This window comes from Rhineura floridana, chromosome 3, assembly GCF_030035675.1.
Source record: "Rhineura floridana isolate rRhiFlo1 chromosome 3, rRhiFlo1.hap2, whole genome shotgun sequence".
In the NCBI taxonomy this organism is placed as follows: Eukaryota; Metazoa; Chordata; class Lepidosauria; order Squamata; family Rhineuridae; genus Rhineura; species Rhineura floridana.
The window spans coordinates 12614781-12632565 of record NC_084482.1 but is presented as its reverse complement, the minus strand read 5'-3'; the positions used below and the strand labels follow the sequence as shown (position 1 = coordinate 12632565).

General features: G+C 42.8%; 2 protein-coding genes across 6 annotated transcripts; one reads left to right on the top strand and one right to left on the bottom strand.

The window, feature by feature from the left end:
* Positions 1–711: 711 nt before the first annotated feature.
* On the bottom strand, positions 712–8549 carry UBL5 (ubiquitin like 5). Of its 3 annotated transcripts, none has more exons than XM_061614501.1 (5): positions 8185–8549; positions 6317–6454; positions 4908–4991; positions 2827–2864; positions 712–937 (listed from the first exon to the last, which is right to left on the bottom strand). In XM_061614501.1, exons 2-5 carry the CDS (start codon positions 6370–6372, stop codon positions 894–896), a joined length of 222 nt encoding a protein of 73 aa, XP_061470485.1. In that variant the 5' UTR covers positions 6373–6454; positions 8185–8549; the 3' UTR covers positions 712–893. The 3 variants fall into 3 exon arrangements, with proteins under 3 accessions (XP_061470485.1, XP_061470486.1, XP_061470487.1); XM_061614502.1 differs by lacking the exon at positions 8185–8549 and adding an exon at positions 8066–8135; XM_061614503.1 differs by lacking the exon at positions 8185–8549 and adding an exon at positions 8066–8133 and having other exon boundaries at positions 6317–6451.
* On the top strand, positions 8236–15068 carry FBXL12 (F-box and leucine rich repeat protein 12). Of its 3 annotated transcripts, none has more exons than XM_061614499.1 (3): positions 8236–8414; positions 12089–12161; positions 13674–15068. In XM_061614499.1, exons 1-3 carry the CDS (start codon positions 8323–8325, stop codon positions 14490–14492), a joined length of 984 nt encoding a protein of 327 aa, XP_061470483.1. In that variant the 5' UTR covers positions 8236–8322; the 3' UTR covers positions 14493–15068. The 3 variants fall into 3 exon arrangements, with proteins under 3 accessions (XP_061470483.1, XP_061470484.1, XP_061470482.1); XM_061614498.1 differs by lacking the exon at positions 8236–8414 and adding an exon at positions 8510–8664; XM_061614500.1 differs by lacking the exon at positions 12089–12161 and having other exon boundaries at positions 8324–8414.
* The last annotated feature ends 2717 nt before the right edge of the window (positions 15069–17785 follow it).

The following is a 17785-nucleotide window of genomic DNA, read 5'->3' as shown; positions in this document are numbered from 1 at the left end:
TCTCAGCAATTTTCAAACTGTCCATGGAAAAAATACTTTGGGATCCACCGAGCTAAAGCAAACTTGTGGCTTGCCACTCCCCTTCAAGGACTAAGAATTCTTTCTTCAACCAAGCAGCAAGAGAGGCTTTTGTAAATTCAGACTTGTTCCACCACCCCATTTAAGCCAAGGTGGGGAACCTCCGTCGTATCTGGCCCTCGGGACTCTTCCCCGTATCACAACCCTCACCAGCCCTGCTCTGTGCCCTCTTCCAGTGCTTTCTCCTGGCGAGAATGTGTCCTTTAACTGTGATGATGCCTCTTGCTTGCCTGGATGAAGGATGAAAAGCATTTGTGTGTGTGTGAACCTCTTACTTGGGTGTGACTGAAATGTACCCTATTCTACAAACAGAGCTACATCCGCTGCTCTGCTCACTTGTGCCTCTGGCCCTGTCCAACACTGGTATGCCATCCCCAGAAGATTGCCCATAAAAGGAATGCAGTCCTTGGAATGAAAAATATTCCCCACCACTGATTTAAAGTGTTGATGAGCAACAAATGACTAATATGTCTATGTATAGGCAGGTGGGCTAGTACAGTAGAGGTTTGGTGGTGGAGGGGGGGATCATGACTTCTGTGGACTTATTTGCAAAGCTGCACTACAATATTCTACCTCATTTTCACAGATACTACGCTTAAGATTTCCGAGTCTTAAAGACACACTGGACACATGTCAGGTCACACATGCTGTCAGGTCACATTTATTTTAAAAAACAAGAAAAGGCAGCCAGAATACAAGTTTTCCAGTTTATTGCAATCAGTGATAAAATACTTCTAACAAAACTTCATACAGTCAAATGAGAAATTAAGAACAAAAAAAAAGACATAGAAAAGGTAGCATCTGCCGTGATGAAACTACTGATAATATAGTTCTAGGTTCATACCATCATGGATTTCATCTGGAAGTGAGTAATTAAGGTGAAATCCCACTGGAAAGCATTTGTGTATAACGATTATAAAGTGAGCTTCATGGGCACGTTGGGAAAAATATACCACGATGCCAGAATAATGATACTTTTGAAAATGATCACAGGTGCTGAAATTCGTATCTCAAGTCTGAATTGTTCAGGCGCATATAAATGTACCAACACACTAAATGCAGAACAACTGCATTGAGTAGACATATTGTTTTTACATATGGAATGTTTTTTATTGATGTTTTTACTGTGAAATCACTTCAAAATATTTATGGAAAGCAATTGATAAATTGAAACAAATCTGCTATATATTTTGGAAAGTTGTTTGTTTGCTATGCATATGGATATCTCTTAAGATATAACAAAATTATGCATGATTGTTCCCAAGATCCATGAGCAGATTTTAGTCTATATTTGGACATAACTGAATGCCATTTTGAATCAAAATGCCAACCTGAACCTTTCAAAACTCCACTGATTTTAATCAAAGTTTGCATGATGATTCTTGAGATCAAGGAGCAGATTTTAGTCTATATTTGGATACAATTAGACACCATTTTGAATCAGGATGGCAGATTGAATCTTTCAATATTGCCCTGATCTTAACCACAGAGTTCAAAACTGCACTGATTCTTTGGTTGCTTAGAATTCCTAAGCAACATTAAGTATGAGTGTGCTAATAAATGTACTAAGGGGGCAGTTTCAGGGCCATTTCACACAAGATCACGTTAGGTATAGATGTAAAATTTCTTATGCAAATCTCTACAGCACAATATGTGCATAATTTTCAGCCACCTGTCTCAAGTATGTTCATACATAGACATTCTCATCCACTTTATAAACCTCTTTTATAAAATACATTTTTTCATTGAAAATTCTCAAATGTTTAGGACTTGGCAGTCAAGGTCTGGATTTACAGATTCAATTTGGATTTAGGGTTTTCATAACTTGGAACTGCTCTTTCATGAACCAGGGAGAGATTTTGCATGGTCAAAAACCAGAGTTCTGTTGTTAGACGTTAAAAAGCCCCCCCCCTTTCCCTGCGTGCGTGCGTGTGTGCGTGTGAGAGAGAGAGAGAGAGAGTGGTAAACAAAAATTACTCTCAGGGCCATTAAGACTGATAATGTCAAATTTTCTCTCAGCATCCATTTGCATGGTGGGAAAGAGTTGTGCAGCAAACAAGCAAGAGAGGTAGACAAGACATGAAAGTGACCTAAACATGGGAAGGCAGAAACATCATACAAATGATTTGCATCTCAAGGGACTATCAATTTAAAAGAAAATGTTTTAACAGAATACTCAGTTTTCCCATTTATTATGCTGCTTCAAATGTGGGTCTTTATTGTATTTAGTATTTGATTTTCATTTTTAATATTTCATTTAATGTTTTAAGATCTGTTGTAAACCACTTAGAGATGTATTTATTTCAGGAATGTAAAGCAGTACAGAAATGTACGTGTAATAAAATAAATGACTCTAAGCTGTTCTGCTCAAGCTACAGCAAAACACAACACTTTGTACTGCTGAGGATTCTAACACTCGAGAAACAAAGTCTTCCTACCCCCGATCCCCAAGGGCATTGAGTGATGTGTATAGAAGCTGAGAGCATTTGGCAATGGATCCAGGTGAGAAAGGATGACCCTTACACTACATTGTATGAATCAGATGAGGCTTTGAAATTCTGCTGTGCCCTACATGCCTTCCAGGTAACTAAATCAACTATCCAAGCATAAAAATTGGAGCAGATATGGATTCTGAATATGAGGACAGTTTTAAATCAGTACTGCCCACTTCTTTCCTCTTTCCCATCCCATGACCCACCTGGTTAGCCCATTATTTTACTGCAAATCACCAGGATTGTTTAAGGATACAGTCTGCCAGCGACACGTGGTCCTTAAAAATTGTGTACCTACAACATTAAAAAAAAGGTAAGTCAACTACAATTTGTTACACAACTCAATAAAAGGTGGCAATTAATGCACTGTTAAACATATCTGCAACTAACATGATTATTACCCCAAAAAAATGCAGTGACCAATGAGCTTTTCTATGGAGATGTCCTTAAAGTTGGCCTAGAAACTTCACCTGGTGCAGAATGTGACTGCCCATTTGTAACATGAGTAAGATTCTGCAATCACATTATGCCCATTTTGAGATAACTATATTGGTTATCAGTCTGTTTCTCGGTGCAACTCAAGCCGCTGGATTTGGCCTTATACCTTGTATAGAAAAAGATATTCAGAACCCAAGTCCCACTCACCCCAGACATTATTTATTTATTATTTATTTATTTTCATTTCTAGACCGCCCATAGCTAATAGCTCTCTGGGCGGTGTACAAAATGAGATTAAAATACAATATAGAATAAAATCAGTAACAAAGGAACACATTAAACTAAAAACATTAAACATAAAGCATTAAACATTAAAATGCCTGGGAGTATAGCCAGGTCTTAACCTGGCGCCTAAAAGAAAGAACCGTAGGCGCCAGGCGTATTTCCTCCGGTAAGCTGTTCCATAATTCGGGGGCCACCATAGAAAAGGCCCTAGATCTAGTAACAGTCCTCCGGGCATCCTGGTGAGTTGGTACCCGGAGGAGGGCCTTAGATACTGAACGAAGTGAACCGGTAGGTTCATAGCGGGAGAGGCGTTCCACAAGGTATTGCGGTCCCACACCGTGTAAGGCTTTATAGGTCAACACCAGCACCTTGAATCTAGCTCGGAAACAAATAGGTAGCCAGTGCAAGCGAGCCAGGACAGGTGTTATATGCGCAGACCGATTGGTCCTCGTCAACAGCCTGGCTGCCGCATTTTGCACTAGCTGAAGTTTCCGAACAGTCTTCAAGGGCAGCCCTACGTAGAGCGCGTTACAGTAATCCAGTCTAGAAGTTACCAGAGCGTGAACAACCGAGGTGAGATCATCACTGTCCAGATAGGGCCGTAGATGGGCTACTAAGTGCAGGTGGTAAAACGCATTCCGTGCCACCGAGGCCACTTGAGCCTCGAGCGACAAGGAAGGGTCAAAAAGGACCCCCAAACTACGAACCTGTTCCTTCAAGGGGAGTGTAACCCCATCTAGAACAGGATAAGCATCCACCATCTGAGCAGGGAAAGAGCTCACCAACAGTGTCTCAGTCTTGTCTGGATTGAGTTTCAGTTTATTAGCTCTCATCCAGTCCATTATCGCGGTCAGGCAACGGTTCAGCACATCAACAGTCTCACCTGTGGAAGGTGAAAAGGAGAAGTAGAGCTGCGTGTCATCAGCGTACTGATGGCAACGCACTCCAAAACTCCTGATGACATTAAGATCTATTTATCTACTCAGGCCCTTCTCTACGCTGCACCAACTAGGGAGTTTAGACCACCATCAGTAAGGAACAAAGCCTTTTCAATGCTGATCCCCAAGCTGTGAGATTTCTCCTTCAGGTACAATTGACACACTCCTTTCTTGGAGAGGGCAGGAAAACCCTACTTACTTTGTCAAGACTCTTCTGTTTGATTTTTATCTGACAATTTTGGAACTTTGACATTGCCCTACTGTTACAACCTTATTTTCTTTGATTTTGTCATTGCTGATTATAATTTAAAATTAATTGCTGTTTTAGATTATATTATTTTAAATTACTATTTTGTTATTATTATGAATTGTTCTGAAGAACCATTCTGGTTGAAAAGCAGGATACAAATACTGTAAATAAATAAAAATGGGACAGAAAGGGAATTTTAAAAGATCAATACTAAGCAGTGCAGCATGCACCCTGGTTTGTAGCTATGGGTGGTGAGCTGGGGACTGTCCACAATATGGATCAAATCTGGGGCCTCTTGTAATGAAAGCATACACTATCTCATTGAGTTACAGGCACTATGACCAAGCTGAGGGGATGCCTGAGGGGTCCTGCTGCCATATAAAATCCTGCCAGGGGTGGACACATCCTTCACTTATTTCTACTCACCATTTCTTTAGCACGATCTTGTCCCACCGAGTGCCAGTCTGGGCAGCAATGAGCTTTTTCAGGTCCCTAATGGTGTCATCAGGGCTGAGTAGTACCAGTTAAGGAAAAAAATGTTTCATACCTTAACCAATAAGCAGAATATGTCTTCATGGTGTAATTTTCACATCTACCCATACCAAGCAATTTAATATCTGGGTGCCTGATGTAATTGGGGTTGTGCACACATGTACATCAAACACACTGGCTTGGACCCTGCTACTTGTGCTGCCAAGACTTGGGAGAAGTTTGTACATATTTGGATGTTACAACTTACCTCTACCCCCAAAAGCTCAGGGTGGATACCATTTGAATAAGAAGTGGCTAACCTGTGGCCCTCCAGATGGTTCAACTTTTGTCCACCCCAGCCAGCATAGCCAATCCTTGGGGATGATGGGAAGGACCTGGAGGGCCACAGCTTCCCCACCTGTGATTTACACTTACATAATCTAAACACTTATAAAAGAACTCTTTCCCTCATCTCCGACCATAAAAATGTTTGCCACAATTAAAGAAAGAACATACTTGTGCTTCTTCAGCCATCCAAGAATCTCCTACACTCTGAAACAATTGTACCCATTCTCCGTTGCTTCCCTTTGGACCTCAAATTCCCTCCCTAAATACCCATGCAATACCACCTCTCCCTTTTTCTTTACCCCTCCCCCAGCTCAGTACCTATCTCTTCTGTGAGATCTTGGTCCTCAATCCCCGGCTGAACTGAAGCCTAAGTACTTGCTCACATCCATCCTTTGTTACCCATTGCCTTTTCCATCCTACCACTATGTCCATTTGTTACTGTAGTTTCTTCCCACCTGGGCACCAGGTTGGAGAAGGCTAGTCTACGGAATGCAAAGATTTTTTTTCCAGATTATAACAGCAATCCATGCAAAGGACCATTGGACACTAAATCCTGACAAAAGGAGCAGTCTGATGGATGCACCAATCCTCTAAAGAATTCCAACATTTCCTCAGCCACCCCCAAAAGAGCATGCAATAGCACTCACATCTCTTAAGATGGTGAATAACAGAGAGACTGTAACTCCCCAAATCCTCTCTATGGAACATTCAATGGAAGACATTTGTGAGTAACAGTTCTCTGCCTATTACCTGCCCCCCCCTTGGGCTGTACTCATGATAAGAAATAGCAGGAAGATGGAGCCCAAAAAGCTATCTACACAGTGAAAAAATGAGAGATCCTACTTTCAAAACATAATCACATCCCAAGTGATCAGTACCCTGTCCCCCCATCAACTAACCCCTTTTCATATATCAGAGGCTTCACAGACAAAACACAACAGCTGAATATAGGGCAGAAAGATGCCATCCAGTCTCCCACTGGTGAGCAGAAGCTAAATCTTTTAAACTTCGGATACTTGCACTTCACTCTCACTTTCTTGCCCAGTCGATCGTTGCAAACCACTTCAATCATCCCGAACTGACGACAGCATAAACCAGTGCCCAAGAAACTGCTGAACAAGGAGACCTGCAGCCTCCTGCCTTCTGAGGTACTGCTGGGAAAAGAACACAGGAAGAATAATTTGTTTAAAAGTGTATGTCTTGTGCCACTTGGTCATAAAACACTTTGGGTATTCAGTTTTTTTAAGAGCACTTTCAAAATAAAGGGGCAATGGGCTTTCTCAAACCAATAAGCGACACTATCGCTTACAGAAAATTAAGACAAAAGTACAACTTCTCCCTTTAGAGCTCTGTCATAATGGGAAAAGTTGTCTTACTTCAGAGCTCTCACAGAAGCTGTATAAAACACAGTCATCCCATTTCAGGATGTCCCAAAATAGTTTAATTACATCTTAGCATATCTTAACCGCTCTTTCAACAATCTTACTGCTTAAGAGTAGCAAAGAGATGGATTCACATTCTGTGCATTTATAGGTAAAATGCAATTTTAAGCAGCATTAATTATAAATAGAGCTCTCAATTTTACTCAGATGAAATCCTGATTGTACCAAGTCAGCCTTCCCTAATCCCTGTGTTTGGATTACAACTCCCATCATCCCTGGCCAATGATCAGGGATGTTGGGAGTTGTTGTCCAGAAGATCTGGAAGGCATCAGGATAGGGAAGGCTGCAGAAAGTAGTCTGGAAAGCCTGAGTAGTCCTGTGGCTACTTAAGAGTCTTATATTTGGCTCTATTGTGAGAAATAATAATAATAATAATAATAATTTATTTATTAGTCGCCCATCTGTCCGAGTTAATGGACACTCTGGGCGACGTACAACAATACAATACAACAATTCAAGTACAGTATAAAATAATATATAAATCAGCAAAAAAAAAAAGACTTTAATGTTCAAAATTAAATGGGTTACACCATTTATAGACTAGCAATCTGCTTTGTGCATAGCCTCCAACAATTTACAGGGGAAAATAGCGATCCTATTGTGTATTTGTAACACCTAGACTCGAGCACCACCATCCTCCGCATGTCAGGCTGCTGAAGACTCACTGCCATCTGCTAAAAGCTGTACTCATTTACTCTGCAATGGCTTGTCCTACAGTTTCCAAAACAGATATTAGTAAACTGATCACTTTTCCTGCTTTGCTTTTTTTAAGTAGATAACATTCATTAATGTTTAATTGTTTTATTTCTTGCAGAATCGCTACAGCTCCAACATATTCAGCCAGAGTTAGTATCTTGATAGGTCAGCCTCATTAATTAGCTGAGACAAATTACTAGGCTGCTAAAACTTCTATTACCCTGCTGGGGGCTGGCAAAGAAGGGACAATAAGGTCTATCCATCCTTCAGCCATCTACATTATTTTTATACTGGGGGTAGAGGAGGATGTTTTGGTCCTCTAGGCAGCCTACTTGATTTCTATGCTGAGTGTGGAGAAAGGATCAAGCATTCCATCTTCCTCTTCCTACTCGGCTCATCCTGCATGTAATTCTTTGCCACACATGACTACCAGGGAACGCTGCGTGCTCAACCATTGTCTATGGGACAGATAAATTGCACTAGCAATTTGTTTACCAAGAAAGGGGCAACTCAGCCAGAGCCTGAGTCATTCACATGATTAAAAACAAAAGGATCCTACAGTAGAAAAAAACATAATCATGCTATAATACGTAAACATATCATATTATTCCAAATATTATAACATACCAAACAGTTCAAAACGAACCCACTCCACCCAAAACTTCCAAAATAACAGTTGTATTTTAGTATTTCTGCATTTACATGCATGTGCACTAGTGGGGCGGGTGAACAAGGAACGAACCTACCTGAAAGCTCAATATTGATAGCGTGAGAACAGATGGTGCGGAAACAGAAGTAGCGAGTGACCCCGGAACAGGAAGCTCCACGAAATTTGTCCGAAAGATTCTTTCCCAGAGAAGGCGGAAGAAACCCCTGACAATAGAATGGAGGGACAAACGCTCTCCGCTCTCCCGGACTCGCTTCTGCTCCAGATTCTGGAGTGGCTGCCGCCACGTGACCGACTGGGTGGGGCCAGGTGCGTATTTTTGACTCCTCCTTTCGGTTTCACGATTCCCACCCTCCCTTTTTCCATATAGTGGTTCGGTCCATTGCGTGATTCTCCTTCCTTGGCCGTGCACCAGCTGTATGACTGGGGTCACCTGTTGGTGCGAAGCTGCATCTGCTGGTTGTGTTGGTGGTGCAGCAATACACATACATACATACATATGGGTGGGTCGGTGGGAGTCCAATCCCTTGTTAAAGGCGCAGAAGCAAAGGGGAGGAAGGTATTACTTATTTATTTATTGTATTTGTTAGTCGCTTGATACCTGAGGGTTCCCAAGTTTTAACACAACGAAGTTTTAAACAAAAACAAAACACATTATAAAAACATAATAAACAACAACAAAACAATAGCAATACCACCCCCACGCAGCCACAGGAAGGTTCAGCATCATATTAAAACAAAACATCATCTCAATCTATCAAATGTTACGCTCAGTCTATACAAATGTGTTACACCTCTGCAAGTGTTCTTTATACACACACATATCTCCCATCTAGTTTTCAAAGGAAATTCAGAGTGGTTAACAATTCTAAACATACAACATTAAAACCTATCCTGTAAGACCAAAATATTAATGTAAAAAACCTAAACGACCATATCAAATTTCAATTTAATGTCAGTGTTTTGAGAAGCTGTATTCTATTGGAATATTTGTACAGCAGCCTGGGAACCTTTAGGTTGAAGGGTGGTTTATAAATGTGGTTAATGATCATATTTCTATAGCTTTTTTTCTAATTTGCAAAAACCTTTATTTGCCCTTGTGTGTACTACAACAACACTGAGATGGAGGGGCTTTCCAACAATAAGATTTTGTGCTTGCAGATCAGTCATTTATATCTCTCTTAAGCTAGTCCCATCAAGTTCAGTATTATTCCCAAGGAAGTATGTATAGGATTGCAACCATTAAGATCAAAATAAGCTGAGAAACAGCTATATGTGTATGTACAAACACACACAATCCTTGTAATGTCAGATAATTGACAACAGGCCTGCCCTGTTCACTCGCTTTTGATTCTGTAGCACTTTTAATTTGCTGTTTTTTGTAATCAGCAATATAATTGGCAAACAGCTGTTGTATGTTTTTACTTATTGCATCGGCATCCCATTTTAAGAACTAAGCAGTGTTTTATCGTCATGACGACAGTGAGGTTGTGAGAGAGTAACACATCCAGGACTAGTTTGCTTTTTATCTTCTTATCAGGAAACAATCGGTATTCATGTCTTCTCAAGTACTTGTGTCCATCTCTTCCCCACATGTTGATGCAATATGGCCTGGATATCGATTATTATTATTATTAAATTTTATTTATACCCTGCCTTTTGGCCAAAGGTCCTCAAGGCAACTTACAAGAAAAATAAACACAGGTATAAAAATACAATAAAAGCAATACAATTTACAAAAATTAATTTAAATAACAAATAACATTATCATTATCGGCACTGCCAAGAAAGAGGAGGTGGTGTTAGCGGGGGCGGCAGTTCCTGAGGAAGAAGGGCGACAGGCATTTGTTACAGCGAAGCTGTTTGCTGCTTCAATGTTGTCTTCGTCTCCATGTCCTCAGGCTCGCTCAGCTGCTACTCCCCAGGCTTCTGCTGGTGATGGTGGTGATGATTTATGTCGGGAGGCGGCTGCGGGAGCTGGGGCTCGGGGACCTGGGCCTTGCCTGTCAATTCAACACCATGGAAATCTGCTTCTTCATGACTTCCAGCACCAACCCCGATTGTGCATCGGGCCTGCTCTGCAGCCTTTTTGATGTTTTTTGGTCTGCTGAAATATGTCCTTGCAGTCTGACCATGCCTCTTCTTTGCCTCCATGGAAGACAGAGAGGGGTGTGCGAGTGTGTGTTGAAACCTGCCAAGTATGCTGTAGCTAGGAGAACAGATAAAATACAGGATCTGCAGTCTCAGTAAACATGGTGAAATTATTATTATTTATTACATTTTTATACCGCCCCATAGCTGAAGCTCTCTGGGCAGTTTACAACAATTAAAAACGTTAAAAACAAATATACACATTTAAAAACACTTAAAAAAAAACAATTTGGGGGAGATTCCTGCCTAGCCAGCTCTGCACCTTGAACACAAGCCCAGCTGTCCGTTCAAGAACATGAAGGACAGTCTAGCAGCAAAAGTGGGTAGCTCTTTTCCCTCCAGCCTCAAAGGCAGCACTCTTCCTCGTCCATTTCAACCAGAGGCTGGTGGTGAGGCTCCCCTTCAGAGCCTTCCTCTGCAGCCACCTCCTGTGGGGCAGCTGCCTGAAGCTGGAAAGGAAGAAGCAAAAAGAAGTGTTTCAACTGAGGACAGAGCAGGGAGCCAGAGGGCAGTCTGGGGCGCAGGGCTGCCTCCAGCTAGGAGAACAGGCTGCAGAAAAGGGCTGCCCAGGAATGTGCCATAAACTTCAGGAAGCCTGCCTCACATAGATACACCATTAATGTGACATTGCCCCCACAGATGTCTCCTAACTACCTCTGTGCAGGACCCTTCCTTTGCTAGCATCGTTTGATTCATCCTTCCCTTTGCAGGGCCCTCTTCTCTTCCCTTTGTAGAGGAGGAATATTTGCTGCTGATGGTATCAAAGGTTCACTGGAACTTGATAAGATCCCCCAATAAAGCAAGGGTTTCACAGTGTGGTGTAGTGGTTAGAGCAGCCTTTCCCAACCAGTGTGCCTCCAGATGTTGCTGGACCACAACTCCCATCTTTCCTGACCATTGGCAATGCTGGCTGAGGCTGATGGGAGTTGTGGTCCAACAACATCTGGAGGCACACTGGCTGGGAAAGGCTTAGAGTGTTGGACTAGGACCTGGGAGACCAGGGTTCGAATCCCCACACAGCCATGAAGCTCACTGGGTGAACTTGGGCCAGTCACTGCCTCTCAGCCTCAGAGGGAGGCAATGGTAAACCCCCTCTGAATACCGCTTACCATGAAAACCCTATTCATAGGGTCGCCATAAGTCGGGATCGACTTGAAGGCAGTCCATCATCATCATCATCATACACATTTCATCAAAGCTATAAAGATTCTACTCACTAAGATGGCTCTTTGCACAGCATACCTGAACAAAATAAGGTTTTGTTTTGTTTGTTTTATATCCTGCCTTCCTCCTAGAAGGAGCTCCCAGGGTTTGGGGGTTCTTCAGGTTTTGCTTTTGTATTATTGCTACATAGACATATTAGTAAGTGACAGGGATAATTAAAAATATCAAGAAAAGTTCTCCAGATCAAAAATCAGCTATTATTAAAGTTCATTTCTCTTTCTGTTCAACTATCCCCCCAGTCCATCTCCTCTGCCTCTCCATAACTGGCAAGTAGGTGCTAACTCCCAGTTCAAACCACAGTTCTTATCGTTCTGCCTGCTCAGCTCTAACCCCACCTTTTTTTCCTGTCTTCTTCAGTCTCTCTCCATTATCACAAGTCTGTTGTCCCATCAGGGCCACACTAGGGCCTCTCCAGAGAAGGAGCCAGAACATCAGTCAGCTTCTATGGTTCATAGCTAGCCATTCTGTACAGATTTCATAACAAGTAAATGGCAATATGGTTATCCAAGCAAAACGGTTGTCCTTCTGTATGGCATGGCAGGATACAAGATGATCAAATTAACCACTTCCTCTCAGGTCAGTGACAGCTGAACTTCATCTTTCTGCAGGGTCTGCAGACGGTGGCGTCGCTTGGTGCGGGACAAGTTTCTGTGGAGACACTTAGACCTGACCCCTTACAAAGTAAGAATGCCTGCCCTCAGTCTGGAGATTTGTGGTGATAGGCACTGGTAGGTAGGAACATACGGAGCTGCTTTATACCAAGCCAGACCATTGGCCATCTAGCTTAGTATTGTGTACACTGACTGGCAGCAGCTCCCCAGTTCACATTGGAAGTCTTCCCTTGCCCTACTGGGCATTAAACCTGGGACCTTCTACATGCAAAGCAGATGCTCCACTTCTAAGCTGTGGCCCTTTCGCTAGGTGAGGAGCAGGATATGCCAGGCCAGATTTACTACAAAAGCACTAGAGGATAGTTTTAACCGGAGATCCAGTATGCTGGAGCAAAATGATCTGATGGGCAGGCAAGAGATTTTCTGGCAGTCTGAAAATTATACACATTCAAATGACGTAAAACTGCTTGTTTTACAAAATTCTGTAAATTGGGAAAAATATTTGCCTAATTTATTTTCCGTTTATGACTCCAGGCAGGGCGAGGACAACAAGGGGCTAGGCAAGAGACTGAGGTTCTTCTCAGTCACTAGAAGTTTAGTCTATAATCTTAAGCTCTCTAGGAAGCAAGACTCATTAAACACAGTGTGACTTGCTTCTGAGTAAGCATCTGTATGATTGATATCCAGTCGCCTCTCACGCTTCTAAAACGCATTACCGACACACCTTCAAGCATGTATGTGTGGCTATAAGGGCTGGAGCCATGGTGAGCCCTTTTGCTGTTGCTTTAATGAAGGCTAAGAATTTCAGGGAGCTGAATTCTGGCTAAGACCTCATTATTCTTTCTAGGAGGATTTCAGATGAGACCTGAATTTGGGGCTCCCAGATTGTAGCAGATGTAGAGCTATCTCCAGAGTTGAATGTAACCCTGTCATAGGAATATAGGAAGGTGCCTTATACTAAGTCCATTGGTCCATTTAGTTACACAGAGTTACAATTCCCAGTAGCCTTAACAAACTACAGTTCCCAGGATTCTTTGGGGAAAACAAGGTGGTTTAAATGTATGGTGTGGATGTGACCTTAAAAAATTGACCTTGAACTTTGATTGCTGGGCAGCCTGTTTCCATTTATGTTTCTTCAAGATGCAAGTCTCACAGAGTTCAGGTCTCATTCCAAGCTCACAGAAATGACCGCAGGCTTGCAGGCTTAGCTTAATTGGTCTGACATTGATTTAGGATTCTCTTCAACATAGTGCTGAGGCAATTGTTCTGTCAGCGCAAGAATGGGCACCCCCTAAATTTTGTTCCCGGTTTTTCCCTACCCTCCAGAACAGATTTGGGGGTGGATAGGAGAGGGGGGTGGCAGATGCTCTTGCAGGTCCCTGATCCATAGGGTCGCCATAAGTCGTAGTCGACTTGGAGGCACATAAGAACAACAAAAGAAGAGGGGAGAAGCTAACTCTAGTGCTAGCACAAAACGTTAGTTAAGTGTCACCCTTAGCAACTGTACTGCTCCCTTCCTCATACACCTACATGACTTTCATGGCTTTTAATATGCGTGTCCACTTCACTTCCCTATACTCAGATGTCTTCCAAGGCCCTATGGCACCTGTTGCGTAACCATCTCCGAGGCAGCCTGCGGACTCTGAAGGCACGGGGATCGCTGCACTCCACTCGCAAACAAGAAGTGTTTACCCCAGCATTAATGAAGGCCTTGGGCAAGCAGTGCCCCACTCTCCATCACCTGTGCCTGATGGAGACGGACCTCCGCTCACTCTCCTATGACAGCCTCCCCTCCTCTCTCACAACCCTGGAACTGAGCTGCTGCGAGATCTCTTCTCTGTGGTTCAAAGTGCCTGAAACCTCTCAGACCCATACAGCCTTCCCGAGGATCCAGCACCTTGTTATCCGGAATGTCCCTTCCTTCTCCAACCAGCACCTGTTGAACATCTCAGTCCAGGGCACTCTCAAGACTCTTGTCCTGTCCGAAGCCTACCGGGTCACAGATGCAGGGATCCAGGCAGCAGCGCCGCATCTGGGAGACCTCGAGCACCTTGCCCTGCGTCGCTGTAGCATTGGCAACTTAGTCACACACTTCATCGGGCCCCACATGAAGCGTCTGCGCCGTTTAGACCTCGGGGGCAGTTCCTCTTTGGAGAACATAGGTCTTCCTTGCTTAACCAGCTTGGTAGGCTTGGAGGATCTCTGCCTGGAGTCCTGCCACAGGCTTTCCCCTGAGGCCATTGTGGCCGTTTGCCAGAAATTGCCCCAGCTAAGGCATCTTGATTTAAGCGGGATAGAGGTTGAAGACCTGATGATCCACAAAATCCGGGCGGGTTTGCCAAGCTGTGTTGTGACAAATGCTGTCTCTGCTGCAGATTCCAGTGTGGAGTCTGCACAGTGAGTCTGTGCATATTGTGGTCAAAAGATGGCAGCACTGAGGTGCGTCTGCTCCACCGCTTCCTGCCCTATAAAGTAGTGCTTCTGTGCTAATCTGGAAACGCAGGAGGTAGGGAAAGGCAAGTACCTTCCAAAGCAGGCTTTCGGAAGCAGATAGTTTAACTCCTGTTGCACAGAGTGCATGGCCAATGTTGGCGTCACAGTTTCCCCTGGCTTTGGTGTGGATAGAGGGGGTAGGAGGGGAGACGAACCAGTAAGGGCTGCACAAGTAATTTTGTGGGCTCCAGGCATTTAGATGTATATCAGATGCATATAACAGTGCTTTTTGGAAACAACTGTGTAACCCCAACTCTGAATTCCTGGTTTTGATATTAAAAGCTCCTCTCTCCCAATACAATCCATCCCTTCCCATCTTTTGAATGATTCAGGTCAAGTGTGGGCTTTTTTTAATAGGCAAGATGATTGCTCCTCTAAAATGACACGTTTGAACTTCAAGAGCTTTATCATATTTGGTTGTTTGTAACACCAGTCTCTGTTAGTGTTTTAATGTTAGCATTTTAATAAAAGTAAGTTACTAGTTCTCATGATTGCAGCCTCCATTCAATGTCCTTCAGTTTCAGAAATGAGAAAGATACAGGAGGGGGATAGGGAATGAAGGGTCCAGATATGATGGTGGGGCACATAACCATAGTTCTTGTTAATTTTAACTGGCTTTATGCAGCAGCCCATTTTGTTCTATTGTGTGACCCAAAAGGTGTCCACAGAGCTAAGAAGGAGAAGTTATAGCACAACAAATCACAAGCTGTTTATAAACCTTAAACAGAGATCTATTCTGTTTACCTATCTAAAAAAATATATTTGTTATACAGCATGCTGTTAACTGATGTTCCTTGACTTTCCAGTCAATCATTTGCTTTTCCAATGTAAGTCATACTCAGAGTAGACTCATTTCAATTAGTGGACATGGCTAACTTAGGTCCATTCATTTCAATGAGTCTATTTTGAGGAAAATTTAATAAGATATAATCCACAGACTTTTGCCACCGTTTTGGCAAAATTGGCTACTCTTTAATACTTGGGAAACGTATCACATCTGTCGAACAGAAATTTAAGCTGAAATAATGCAGTCATTTTTAATAGGACCAAGAACATGATTGAGGCTAAAGGTGACTTCACCAAGGTAGACTATGGTTCTTTGGCAGAGGTGGGATTTGAACTCAGGTTGGAAAAATTCAAGTCCAACTTGTTATCCGTTGGATACTTGCTGTGTAAAGCAAGACATAAAATTGCCAAGAAAGTTCACAAGAAAAATAACCTCATGTTGTTTGGGGGAAAAGTTAATGGTAATCCACTTAGAAGATGCCCCAGACTCCTGGTTAGAGCAGGAGCCTAATATTCATCAGGTATGTAACTAGATAGCAACTCTGCCGTTGCTTTATTCTCTCCTATATGTTGCCATAATACCAATAAAACAAACGGGTGTTATGGTCAATGGTGAAAGTAAACAGGTAAGGGGAGGAATGCAAGAGACCATTAGGTTGAATTGAGTAGTGGCAATGGAGTGTAACATTAAATGACAACTTTCAAAAGAACGAGTCCCTGTAGTTTGTGCTGCTGCCACTTTCCCCCAACCCCAATTCATGCTACTCCTTCATTCTAAGTGTAATAGTTCAGTAGCAAGGGAAAGGCCCTCTCATGCTTAGAGCTACTCTTTATTACGGACAAGGGGGGACCCACAACAAATTGCAGGAGGGGAGCAAAAGATAGCTTTTTATTTTTTTCCCCGTTTCCCCCAACCAACTGATCCTTGGAAGGGCACGGGGGGGTGGACTGTAAAAAACTGAGCCCACTTTATAGGAGGGAAGAGAGCTCCGAGGCAACATGTCAAGAGGATGTACTGTCTTCCTCCCCAATTCCTCACTGCTCAGCAATCATTTTTGAGGCAAAGGAGAGAGCTCAGATTCCCCTCTTTCTTTGAATCGGCCACCAGATGTACTTTGGGAGCGAGGACCCCGAGGAGACCACTGTGTGTGTGTGTGTGTGTGTGTCTTTATTTAGATGAGTTATACAGTATACACTGCAGCCTCCTCCCCAAACTTGTCCTGTGCAGGACTTCTTGGAGGTCATTCTAGAAAGAGGCGTGGCCAAGGGTGGGGTTGGTGGGGATAAATCAGGATTGGGGAACCTCAGGCCCAGGGGGCAATTGTGGCCTCTCTATCTGGCCCTTAGGATTCTTCTGAAGCCACCTCCTCTCCCAGGGCACACCCCATATCAGCCCTATCTCATACTCTCCTTGAGTGTTTTTGCCAGGCTGGAATGTGCCCTTGAACTCTGATCATGCACCTGGCTTTCCTAGAAGAAGAATGGTATGAATGTGTGTAGGTTCTAGCTGTAGAAACTAGCCTACTGTACATTTCTGCCCACTTTTGCTTCTGGCCTCATCCACCCCTGGCACGTGGACACCAGAGAGCTGCCCAGATGGGAATGCGGCCCTCAAGCTGAAAACGGTTCCACCCCTGGGATAACTGGATTTGGTGAAAAGGAATGGGATAGGCCTAATAGGAGTAAGAACAACAACACCTGAAGCAGACTTTGTTTCCTGCTCACCCTACTATAAAGTAGTCTAGAATTCAGCAGACCATATTATTGTACATTCCAAATAACAGACAGAAAGTGCAAACCATCGGACTGTTTAGATACAGGAAGGGCCAAGAAAAAAGAATCAAATGTATGATCTATATTCACTAATTGGCAAAAAAAAACCTCGTGGTTTAAGAACATACCAATAGCCAACAGATATTTCTATCAAACTTTAAAAAGAAAGGAAATTGGGCAGCTATAGTGAATGCACCGTGGGAGCAGGAGACCTGACCTCCTCTCTGAGATATTGTACTGCCCTACACATTTGTAAAAATTCAAACACAATTTGGGTTGGTCTTTCATAGTCCAGTCCACTTCCTGTGTAGTTTTGAAGAATTTGGTAACGTGCCTCTTAGCATATGGTGAGTGGTGGCAACACCTGACATCTTCAAAGATGGAGAATTACATTTTTGTATGTTTGTTGATGTGCTTCTTTTCTGTCACTACTGTTTCTACAGAGAATCTAACCTAGAAAATTATATTTCATTATTCATCCTAGAAATCTGTGTCAAATTTATTTTTATTAATGTCAAACCATTTTATTGGTCAATGTCATATGATGGTGAAGGTAGCCTTTTGTGTTTCAAACAGGAGGTTATGTTCCATTATGGGTGCATTAACAGTTGAATCTGAAATTTCAGTTTGATGTAAAATCAG

Bases quoted from the DNA above. Each gene is read 5' to 3' on its own strand.
- UBL5 (XM_061614501.1), bottom strand. From the start codon at position 6,372: ATGATTGAAGTGGTTTGCAACGATCGACTGGGCAAGAAAGTGAGAGTG. The intron at 2,865-4,907 runs GTGAGTAGAAAT...TTAATGTTGTAG, and splicing joins AAGATCGTGCTAAAGAAATG to GTACACAATTTTTAAGGACC. The intron at 938-2,826 runs GTATCCTTAAAC...ACTCACTTCCAG, and splicing joins CCACGTGTCGCTGGCAGACT to ATGAAATCCATGATGGTATG.
- FBXL12 (XM_061614498.1), top strand. From the start codon at position 8,525: ATGACTGGGGTCACCTGTTGGTGCGAAGCTGCATCTGCTGGTTGTGTT. The intron at 8,665-12,088 runs GTATTACTTATT...ATCTTTCTGCAG, and splicing joins CAGAAGCAAAGGGGAGGAAG to GGTCTGCAGACGGTGGCGTC. The intron at 12,162-13,673 runs GTAAGAATGCCT...CCCTATACTCAG, and splicing joins TAGACCTGACCCCTTACAAA to ATGTCTTCCAAGGCCCTATG.